This window comes from Oncorhynchus mykiss, chromosome 18 (assembly GCF_013265735.2).
Source record: "Oncorhynchus mykiss isolate Arlee chromosome 18, USDA_OmykA_1.1, whole genome shotgun sequence".
NCBI lineage: Eukaryota > Metazoa > Chordata > Actinopteri > Salmoniformes > Salmonidae > Oncorhynchus > Oncorhynchus mykiss.
Window position 1 is genome coordinate 15,123,603 of NC_048582.1, and position 11,727 is coordinate 15,135,329.

Sequence of the window (11,727 nt, forward strand, 5' to 3'; positions counted from 1 at the left end):
GCCCAGTTCCAATGCTTTTAAGATGCATCCTTCTTTACTGCCTTCTTATAAGGGAGGAACGATGCGTTCTGACATTATTTGGACAGGGCCAGAGAAAGTCACTGCTGTTACTGTAATCTTCAATTGTTGGTGTTTTGATTGGGACTAATCGGTGGTGGTGGGTTTCCTAAATGAATTCAATAACACCTTTCTTTCTCTTGTAGAGATGATTCAGTGTAAACTAATACTAATTCCCTCTGTGAAAGAAATGATGAGAGAGACTGGGAATAAAACTGAAAAATGACATTTGAATCATTTAGCAGGCACACTTATCCAGAGCGACTTACAGTAGTGAATGCATACATAATTTAACTTTTTCATACGGTCCCTCTGTGGGAGTCAAACCCACAACCCTGGCAAGTTACATGCTCTATCAACTGAGCCACACAGGAATAGATAGAAGATAATAATGTATTGTAGTTTCAACACTTAACCTATGACCTATAAATCATGTCAGGTTAGACAGTAGATTGCTTCTTGGCACCGTAGAGATACCATAGAGATAAATACTGTATCTATCTATCTGCTTGACACACGATCATTTCAATAGACAGACTGCTTTTGGACTTATTTGGGACCTAGCAGGGTTAGGGCTCCCTATTCCTGCAGTGGTCACCGCCACACTGTAGTTGAAGTAAGGACCCGCTTTGGGCCCCCAGATACCCCCCTCCATCTACCCCCTTTACCCTGCCCCACTACCCCTGCTCTGGCCCCTGCCTGCCCTCTCTGGAGGCACTATCTTTGAAACAGACAGACAAAGAATTGATGTGGGATTCTTTGGTAAGTGGAAGATGCATGGAATTTTCAGATTACTGTGTCCAGTCCACCACGCCAACCCTGCCAAACTCTTTTCTACCACTGGAAAACTGATGGAATCTTCAGATTACTGTGTCCAGTCCACCACGCCAACCCTGCCAAACTCTTTTCTACCACTGGAAAACTGATGGAATCTTCAGATTACTGTGTCCAGTCCACCACGCCAACCCTGCCAAACTCTTTTCTACCACTGGAAAACTGATGGAATCTTCAGATTACTGTGTCCAGTCCACCACGCCAACCCTGCCAAACTCTTTTCTACCACTGGAAAACTGATGGAATCTTCAGATTACTGTGTCCAGTCCACCACGCCAACCCTGCCAAACTCTTTTCTACCACTGGAAAACTGATGGAATCTTCAGATTACTGTGTCCAGTCCACCACGCCAACCCTGCCAAACTCTTTTCTACCACTGGAAAACTGATGGAATCTTCAGATTACTGTGTCCAGTCCACCACGCCAACCCTGCCAAACTCTTTTCTACCACTGGAAAACTGATGGAATCTTCAGATTACTGTGTCCAGTCCACCACGCCAACCCTGCCAAACTCTTTTCTACCACTGGAAAACTGATGGAATCTTCAGATTACTGTGTCCAGTCCACCACGCCAACCCTGCCAAACTCTTTTCTACCACTGGAAAACTGATGGAATCTTCAGATTACTGTGTCCAGTCCACCACGCCAACCCTGCCAAACTCTTTTCTACCACTGGAAAACTGATGGAATCTTCAGATTACTGTGTCCAGTCCACCACGCCAACCCTGCCAAACTCTTTTCCACCACTGGAAAACTGATGGAATCTTCAGATTACTGTGTCCAGTCCACCACGCCAACCCTGCCAAACTCTTTTCCACCACTGGAAAACTGATGGAATCTTCAGATTACTGTGTCCAGTCCACCACGCCAACCCTGCCAAACTCTTTTCCACCACTGGAAAACTGAACGGAAAAAATGGATTGGACCCCAATCCTGGCATGTAGTCATTGTGTCTGTCTCCTTGGATATACAGTACTACTATGTAGTTACTAGATGTACTGTTCAGGATGCCATTGGTTCCCTCTCCGTCTCACCAGTCCCTCAGTGAACTGTTCTGTGTTGGTTTGCTTTCTGCATGCCAAGTCCCAACTCTTGCATAGCCAGGGCACGTTGTACTGTGTCTCCATTCACCATCCTGGTTGTCCTGTTGTTGTAGTTTGTTGCTTGTTTGGATCTGACACTATGTATTCTGTATGAATCAGCTCAGATCTTCTGTAGCCTAAACACTCACAGTTTGGTTTGGTCTCTTTCTCTCATTATCTATCTCTTTCTTGCTCTCTCTTTCTTTCTCCCTCTATTGCACTTTCTATCTATCTCTTTCTCGCTCTCGCCCTTTTTCTCTCTCTATCTCTCTCTCTGTTTTTCTCTCTCTCTGTTTTTCTCTCTCTCTCTGTTTCTCTCGCTCTCTCTCTCGCTGTTTCTCTCGCTCTCTCTCTCGCTCTGTTTCTCTCGCTCTCTCTCTCGCTCTGTTTCTCTCGCTCTCTCTCTCGCTCTGTTTCTCTCGCTCTCTCTCTCTCGCTCTGTTTCTCTCTCTGTGTTTCTCTCGCTCTGTTTCTCTCGCTCTCTCTCTCGCTCTGTTTCTCTCGCTCTCTCTCTCGCTCTGTTTCTCTCGCTCGCTCTCTCGCTCTGTTTCTCTCGCTCTCTCCCTCTGTTTCTCTCTCTCTCTCTAGCCCGTTCTCCTCCAGGCTTGGCCAAAACCCCTCTCTCTGCTTTAGGACTGAAGCCCCACCACCCAGCAAACATTCTCCATGGTGGATCAGGTCAGAACACACACACACACACACACACACACACACTCCATTGTGGATCAGGTCAGAACGCAAACACACACGCAACCTTTTCCCATCTAGGTTTTCTTAGTCCCCCAATTGCTTCTACACACCTGCAAACGTTGGTCTCTTGCTTCTCTTTCAACGGTTTCCTCCTCCTCTTTTTCTGACCTCTCCCTCAATCACTGACTGTTTTCTTCTTCTACTTATTCTTTCTGTTCTGTCAGACTGTGAATCTGTCAGCGACGAGGAGCAAGGTAAGGGTGTTTCTATGGCAATATGTGGCACCAACCTCTCATCCCCGTCACACAGAGTACCCATAATCCTTTGTGTTCGGCCATGTTTGAAAACCCCTCGTTTTGACAGGAGGATCTTGTTATGGCGTCTCGGTTTTGCTCTACCTTCTGTTGTTTGCTTCTAGAGGAATAACACAGTCCCACTATACAGGCTGCAACTGCAAATATTCTGTTTTGATTGGCTATCAGTGGTTAAGTCCTGCCTCTTCTCGAATTTCATTGGCTGCCCAATGCGTCCCAATTATTTTGGCCAGCCCAGAAGTTTCTGAAACGTGAAGAAAAAGTTCAGGTTAAAGTAATGAATTTGTTAAGGTGTGAGGTAAGGTTACAGTAGGTTAGGTATCAAATCTATATTTGGTTGTTAGCCTGTTGAGTGGGCCTGTTTAATGCCTTCACCTCTCAACTTTGCATCTGTGTTAATCCCACTTTGAGTCTCCCTCAGGATGTTTCTTTTCTTTTTGTACTGTTTTGGGAATGACCTCGCCAGGTTTCTGTCGGTCCCCCTCATAACAGCATCCCTTTCACTCCCTGTTTAGCCTGCCAATAACAGTGTAATAATAATATATGTGTGTGTGTTTTCACTACAGACGGCCGTGGTTATGGTGGACACCCCCTAAATGATCCTATATCTTCCAGTAGTCCCATCCACAGCCCAGACGGGTGAGTACTGTACTGTTCCTGGGGCACAGAGTTTGTATAACTCAGGGGAAACTCTTGAAATAAGAGGAATAAAGATAGTCCTAGGTTACAGCTCAGTGTTTCTCTCTCTCTGCAGCATGAGGATGACTTCCTCCATTCGGCTCCAGGCTGACTCCGGCTTCCCCTCCCACCCCTTGGAGAGTACCCAGCACACCCCCGTTCCGTCCTACAGCCCCCACTCCCCTGAGGGATCCCAGGTCAGCGTCGTGGGCCCCCTCCACACCGTCCCCGGAAGTCCCAACACACTCCACCGCACGGTGGCCACCAACACCCCACCAAGCCCCGCCCTCCAGCGCCGCCTGGCCAACCAGGCCAGCCCGGGTCTGGCTCGTCACCCCACACCGCCCAATGGAAACAGGGTGCAAGTCCCTGGCAGCCCTGTGATCCCCTCAAGAGGCTCCAGAACCGCCGCCGTCCCTTCTAGCCCTATGATGGGGCGCCACCCGATGGCCGGTGGCCACACTACACCCGATGACAGACAGGGGGCACCACCCACGCCCTCCTTCCCAGTGTCGCCCCAGCCGATGCTTCCAGAGAAGAGGCGGATGCCCAGTGGAGAGAGGTCCAATGTGGGGCTGTCGTATGGGACTCTGGATGGGAAGACCACCATACCCACCTTACCCAGTGGAGGCAGCACGCCCAGTGTGTCCACCTCTCACACCCTACCCGACCTCTCCAAATTCTCCATCTACGGTGAGAGAGGAGGTCCTGTCCTAAATAGCATCTAGCCCTAGTCTCTGCCATGTTCTTTATAACTATTCAATCTATTCAGATCTAGCCAAGTGAGCGGTCATACTCAATCATGCACAGCAGAAACTGTACAGTCAATCAGTGCTTATTTTGATGGATGAAAGTCTCAGAATCATCCCTATTTCATTGCTTTGACCATTGTCACTACTTCTACAGACCAGAGTCCAGACATCAGGCTGAACGTGAAGTTTGTCCAGGACACGTCTAAGTTCTGGTACAAGCCAGACATCTCCAGAGAGCAGGCCATCAGTCTGCTGAGAGACAGGGAGCCAGGGGCCTTCGTCATCAGGGACAGCCACTCTTTCAGAGGGGCCTACGGCCTGGCCATGAAGGTGGCCTGCCCACCTCCCACCGCCCAGGCCAACAAGAAAGGTACAGTAGATCTTTAATCTTAGTCACAGGTCTAGGATCAGAGCACCCTAATCCCAACCTTAATCATTAGGAGTGAAAGTGCAAAAATGGACCTTTGATCAGAGACCTTTGATTAAAGGATGTGTTTACTGTTTTGTTTTTTGGCAGTTGGTGACATCACAAGTGAGTTGGTGAGGCACTTCCTGATTGAGACGAGCCCCAAAGGCGTTCGTCTGAAGGGCTGTCCCAACGAACCCTACTTTGGTGAGTTCCAAACATGCATATTCAACAGAGAACTCATTCATTAGCCCTCCAGCAAGTAAGTACACTTGCTAATCATGTGTGTGCAGGATGTCTCTCTGCCCTGGTGTACCAACACTCGATGACTCCTCTGGCCCTGCCCTGCAAGCTGATGATCCCCAGCAAAGATCCCAATGAGGAGGCCCTGGAGCTGGACACTCCCACTGACACAGTGGCCGAGCTGGTGAAACAAGGAGCAGGTGAGGACAAACTGCACCCTGCATTATTCAGCCCATTCTCTTTCAGTTGATCATCAATCCATTCCAAGCCTTCTATTACAACAGTAGATACATATAACAACAAACAAATAATAATCGGCCAAATTCTGTTTTACTTTTACCACTGTAGTACCTATGTAATTACTATGCAGTTACACAAATACATAGTTTTCATGTACTACAGTGGTTTTGTTTCTCCTCTCATGCTCGGATACCCTGTTATGTTGCAGTAGCACAGCAACAAGTCCCCGAGGAGGCCCATGGTAAATACTGCACTATGTTTTTGGGTTATATTTTGGCATTATTAACCCCCTTGTCCCCACACTCCCCGATCTGATATTTCAGCTCTGCATGGTCACCACAGAAGCTTCCCTCTCACTACCATGCCTGCCTTAGTCACATCTTTGCTTGTCATGGTTGTCACTCAAACGAGTGAAGTGTGTTTCTAAAACGCTGTTCTTTAGGTCTTATGCAGGGCAGCTGTTGTGAGGTTTGAAACATTGTCTTCTGGATTGGATGTGTGTTCTTTTCTCATTGGTAGAGATAGCATGGCACTACCTACCGACAAATGCATGGAGTGAGCATTCTGATCGGAGAAGAAAGGAAAGATATGGAGCCACTAATATACAGCCAGCTGTTGCCTCGATCTGTTTCTCAACACTTATCCACAACATGTTCAAATGATTGCACTAATTGTTGGTAGTTGAACTCCTTCACTGCTTCATTTTGTACAATGACTGATTATGCACCATTTTTTTTGTTGTTCTCCCTCAGCATGCAATGTTCTTTACATCAGCTCTGTGGACATGGAGTCTCTGACCGGACCTCAGGCCGTCGCCAAAGCAATCAGCGAAATGGTGGCCGTCAACCCGTTGCCCGCGGCCACAACCGTCCACTTCAAAGTGTCGTCGCAGGGCATCACCCTCACGGATAGCCAGAGGAAGTGAGTAGTAACCATGGAAACAAGAGCACCCTACACCCACAGTCAGATCCATAGAAATCTGCCGGTATTCAATCATTGATTCTGACTGATATACTAGCATGTCAAACTGTTTTACTTGTATTGAGCTAGCTTGGTGACAAACTCTGAGATTTACAACACTAACTCTGAGTTTTCTCCTGCCCTAGGGTCTTCTTCCGAAGGCACTACCCAATCAACACTGTCACCTACTGTGACATTGACCCCCAGGACAGGAAGTAAGTGTTTGAGACCAGATCTTTCTGCTGTGCTAAAGTAGTGAAAATAGTGCAAATGTAGCCTACATAGGGAAGATTTGTTGATTGTTCCTCCAAAATGTATTTGTCACATCTCGTCTTCACAGGTGGAGCAAGGAAGGAGGTGGAACGGCAAAGTAGGTCTCACAACTCAAATCACTCTATTATACATAGAATAGGTCATTAACTAGATGGGACAAATAAGTCCCATGGTCCACATAGGCCTATAAATAACTACATCAAATCATGAACCATCTCCTACATATTCAAACCAGGCTTTTATTTCTCTTTAAACTTCAGACTGTTTGGTTTCGTGGCACGTAAACAAGGAAGCACAACGGACAATGTCAGCCACCTGTTTGCCGAGTTGGACCCCGACCAGCCTGCTTCAGCCATCGTCAACTTCGTCTCTAAAGTCATGAGGCGATGAAACCAACGAACCCCCGGCAGTCATTTTTTTGTTCTTCCATTTATTTTCTTAATTTTGGATTGTGTTTCATTATTTTCTTCTGTTCTTTTTGTTGAGATATGTTCTCTTTGTTTTATTCTGCGAGATTTTATGTCTGAAGGACTTGGAGGTAATCCAAGATGGCGCCAGAGGAAGTTGTGGCTGGAGTGGTGACAGTGATAATGTGTCTCGAGCTGGTGGAGGAAGAAGGTTTCGTCAACAGGGTAACTGTGGAAGTCCAAGTGGAGAAGCTGTGTGCTAAACTAAGTATCAGTGGGAGAAAAGGACACTGACATTTATCAGGTTTTCGGATTGATTTACCAAAGGTAGCACTCAGAACAAGTATGTCATTATTAGATGGTCAGTTTAAGGCGTTGTAGGTTTTCTGTTTTTCTTTTTTACAATGGGACTGTTGATTGAAATGAAACAGACAAAAACAGAAAGAATGCTTTCTGCTTGATTCTGTCTTCAGAAAAATAGTTTGCCTCAGTGGCTTCTTACTAAAGAATATTTAAGAAGACATTTTGCATGTTAGCTCGATCTTTAAGCTTGGTCCACTAAAGTCATTTGTGAACCCTCGAGTGGACATTTCCCAGGCCTGTTGTATGTTGTAAAGGGCTCAACAGCGAGAAAAATAAACTGTTCTCAACTTCACAGAGCAGATCAACCTTCTCATAAAACACATTGCTTATGTTAGGTCCAGACTTGACCAGTCGATCCTGGAGCGCACTGATTGATTTCAGATGTGGGAGATGGATTACTCTGGCCTGTGGAAAGGTAGCTGGTAAATCTACTGCTGTCACTTCTCCTGTCCACACGCTGGTGCCGATTATCCACGTTTGAACTCAATCCTGCTTGACTCAGACTGATCCTCACCTGTTGGCTGCTCACAGACACTGCTAATCAACACACTGGAAACAAACGCAAGGGACTGGTCCGAGCCCTGGGCCCTAGGCACTGTCCTGCATGTTTTAGTCCAACTGCACCCCCCTCCCTCTAAGCTACGTTCAACATCACCAAAACAGCCATTCTACGCTGTGTTCTATGAAGACTTTAACCCTAAGACAAGAAAACAGAGGTTGTTTGCCTTGTTAGAGACTGCATGATATTATAAACCATTTTTGGACTCTACTAAAGAGTCCTAAAAAGAAAAAAGAACATGTAGACAGCCTTTTGTTGAAGTAGTTACTCGATGGTGAGATGCGATATTTTTTTTATTTTCTTGATCCAACTTGCAGCAGAGTTTCACTGTATCAAGCAAGGTCGTCTTTCATTTTTAACCAAAAGGGAATTTATCCTCTCACCAGATCGCATCTACATACCTTTAGACAAACGTAGAGGTTGTGTGTAAATGTCTGTAAACTGTGTGTAAATGCCTGCTTCTCAAACACACACCACTCACCCATCTTCCATAAGCTAAGGAAAAATGATATTGATATCAAATGTATATAGATATACTACTTTGAAAGGTGACATAGCTAAAAAAAAATATTTATTTTTGTTGCTTTGTTCCTCCATGATAACTCATATATACATATATTGTACAGTCTACATAAAGAAGATTACCTTAAGGATTGAGAAAAAAACTACTTATTTTGGCTAATGATTTCAAAGTCGGGAGATTTTGAAAGGCTTTTGGATATATATGGTGTACATTACTCAGTACATGTATGTTTGTTCCAGCTCGTCACGTTTCTTCTTCTTCGCGTTCTCAGAGATTGAGGTTAGGCATGTATGGGATGAAAGCATATGATTTTTACAGGAAAAATGCATGGACAAAACCATCCGGGTGGTAGACCAACATAATGTTCAAGTTTGTCTTAAACGCTGCCATAATACAGCGAATAATATCAGTTACCTGGCAGATGTTGTTGCCAGTTTTAGGGTCAGCTCTTGAATATGGATTTACCATATTATGAAAAGATGAAATGTTCTTAAAAAAAGAATACGTTTTTATAAGGGAAGCATGAGGACATTTAATTTAGAAGTCGACCTTAAATGCAATATGTAAACAACAATGAGCAACCCATCATACCGACATTATGATTTGCCAAAGATTCAAACACATAACTTCTATGGTGTCTACATGTTTGGCTTTTTTCCAAGGAAATTGTGATGCTAAGCCAAATGAATTCATAAATGTTCCTTCTGTTGCCAGTAAATATGCAGACCCACATACCACTAACACCACCATTATATATTAACTTCTCTATTCTCTCTCTCATCCTCTTCATTGCAACTGAATGGAGTTGAGACTATTGTTAACCCGTTTAGAAATACCAAGCACTTACCAATGGAATACCACAACCATACAACAGATGCAGAGATGCAAACAATTACTTTATATAATTTCCTGTGAATATCAGTGTTGAAGGCAAAATGTTGTCTACAATTCTTCAAATCTCTTTTATTTGAGCTACTACGTCTAGCTGTAGTCACCCCGATGTCCAAACTGTGGCCCTCTGTGGCCCTCTCACAAGTAACATGATTTATTTATTCTCCTTATTTATTCTTTATTTGCTGGTATGTTTTTATTTTTTATTTTTAACATTTCAAGCTACATGACCCCGCGGCTGTCAGTCAGTGTTAACCAATGGAAATGGAATGTATTTTTGTGTGGAGGTGTGTGGAGGAGTTCAGTGTACAGACGGGACTTATAGAGTGTGTGAATGTACTACTAAGGATGTACAGAGGGGTCTTGTGTTTTTTTCTTCATTTGCATTATACTGTCATGGCTTACCTGTTCCTGAGGAGAAAAAAAAACATTAAAGCAATACAAATCCGTTACAGTAAAACATGCGGTTGTTTGAGCGTTCATTTTCTCACTCATTGTGTGTAGTCATCTTAACTGTGTCTCTATGGTAACACATCGCTTATGACCATAGCGTTATGTTTTGAATTGTATGATCTTTGTGGCTATGACTCTCTACGTGTGCTTTCATAAATTCACTCTGGAGTGCCAGAGACGCTCTGAGCGTTCGTAAATACAGAGCGTTGTCAGATTGTCCATTCATAAATTCTGAGTGTTTCGCTCTCGGAGTGTTTAGAGCGCACACTGGACGCTCTGGCCGAGGAGTAGCGTTGATCCGAGAGCGCTCTGACCACACAATGGCAGTCAAGCACTCACTGGAAGTAGCATGCTAGCTACTTCCAGGCATAAATTAGAGAACACCGCACTCTGACCGTTTTACTCACCCTACCAAAGCTGGTTAGGCTGTTCTCAAGTTACCCAGAGCGTTGGTGACTGTAACTGTGCTGCTGGCAACAATTGAATTAAGCTTTTTAGTTGATGTTACTGACACCGGCCATATTCAACAGGTGTTGAGCGTTCGTAAATTAATATTCTGCGCTTTGGCAAATTCAGACAAGAGTGCTCTGAAATTCTGAGTAGATAGCCAGAGTGAATGTATGAACGCGCCCTAGATCAGTGTTTGCCAACTCCAGGACTCCCAACAGGACTCCCAACAGTACAGATTGTTGTTGAGGCCCTGAACAAGCACACCTGAATCTACTTGTCAACTAATCATCAAGCCCTTGACAAGTTGAACCAGGTGTTTTTGTCCGGGTCTACAACAAAAAGTTGTGCTGTTGGGGGAACTGGAGGACCGGAGTTGGGAAACACTGATCTAGGCATTCTTATAAACACAGAGACCAATCCTCACTTGAGATCTGTCCACCACACTATTCTGACTTGCATTAATCATGTCTTGGTGTCAGTGGGAGATTTATCCCAAAATTTTACTTACACATTTCAGTTTCAGGTTAGGATTTGGTCTAAAGAACTGATTGGTCAGAACCAGGCTTACTGTGTGAAAAGTTTGCCTGTGGTTACATATTATAGCCACTCTGTGGCAGTATCTGTCCTTCACAACAGAGTAGGCTACTTTCCTGCATGCATTTATTGAACAGGTTATTAACAGTTTCTGACTGTGTATATAGTTCAAATAGCTAGTACAGCCTATGCAAATCAAATATTTTAGGAGGTATCCCCTAAGTATTTTGGCTTATATTGATTTAGTGTTTTACAATTTACTCTGTTATCTAACAATTTCTGTTATAAATTAAGATCATTGCGATGGCAAACCACTGAGTCTTTTTCCTAGAAAATATATTTTTCCTCGCTGTCAGTCATCAACACTCTTGCCAGCTTTAAGCATGTTCTTCACCACATGCTATGTTGAGGTTAAACAACTGCGTTCAACTGACAAACTCAAACACCATCAGAACATGTTGCGGCTGCTCATTAGGTGTTAGAGAGATTATGGGTGTGTATGAGACACGTTAAAGCAGCGTTTCCCCAAGAATCCCCACGTTTCCCTCATAGTGGTCAGGAGAACACACTGGGGTCTTCACTAGGGACTGTGCTACTGATGACTAACTCTGGTTTAGATTATTTTGGAGGTCAAAGGATCGCTTTAGATGGACCACAGCACAACAATCCTCAGGCACCTCTGATTTAAGAGCAGCTTGAATTCAGCCCTTGAAGCCATCCCATTATTCAACGTGGGGGTCAAACCAAGCCTTTAAAGCGGAATGTAGGGACTTGGGAGGTCAACGTTTGGGAATCTGGCATGACCTTTAAAACAGGAAAGGGATGTTTGGTAGTGGGAATAGGAAGTTGTGGGCAGAATGTCCTTCTGAGTATACCCGGTATGCACACACAGTGAGGGTCATGGGATCTTACAGGGGCTTCTGGGCCAGGTGGTGACCATGGCGATAGTAAACATTTCACAATCTTGGGTCATGTGTAATCTCCAGGAAGTGATGCAATGGCTGCTATGTGGTCATTG

At 44.6% G+C, this 11,727-nt stretch overlaps 1 protein-coding gene across 9 annotated transcripts in view; it reads left to right on the plus strand.

The window, feature by feature from the left end:
• The window catches only part of LOC110495438 (tensin), a 225,381-nt gene extending 215,649 nt beyond the window's left edge, over positions 1-9,732 (plus strand). For all 9 annotated transcript variants that reach the window (XM_036951922.1, XM_036951925.1, XM_036951926.1 and 6 more), the window contains 12 exons: positions 2,562-2,651; positions 2,888-2,917; positions 3,544-3,616; positions 3,732-4,348; positions 4,562-4,777; positions 4,925-5,020; positions 5,107-5,256; positions 5,505-5,537; positions 6,049-6,217; positions 6,403-6,471; positions 6,597-6,626; positions 6,790-9,732. In XM_036951922.1, the coding sequence (XP_036807817.1) occupies positions 2,562-2,651; positions 2,888-2,917; positions 3,544-3,616; positions 3,732-4,348; positions 4,562-4,777; positions 4,925-5,020; positions 5,107-5,256; positions 5,505-5,537; positions 6,049-6,217; positions 6,403-6,471; positions 6,597-6,626; positions 6,790-6,919 (1,703 nt within the window). In that variant the 3' untranslated portion in view covers positions 6,920-9,732. The remainder of the gene's footprint in view (positions 1-2,561; positions 2,652-2,887; positions 2,918-3,543; positions 3,617-3,731; positions 4,349-4,561; positions 4,778-4,924; positions 5,021-5,106; positions 5,257-5,504; positions 5,538-6,048; positions 6,218-6,402; positions 6,472-6,596; positions 6,627-6,789) is intronic.
• Positions 9,733-11,727: the final 1,995 nt, after the last annotated feature.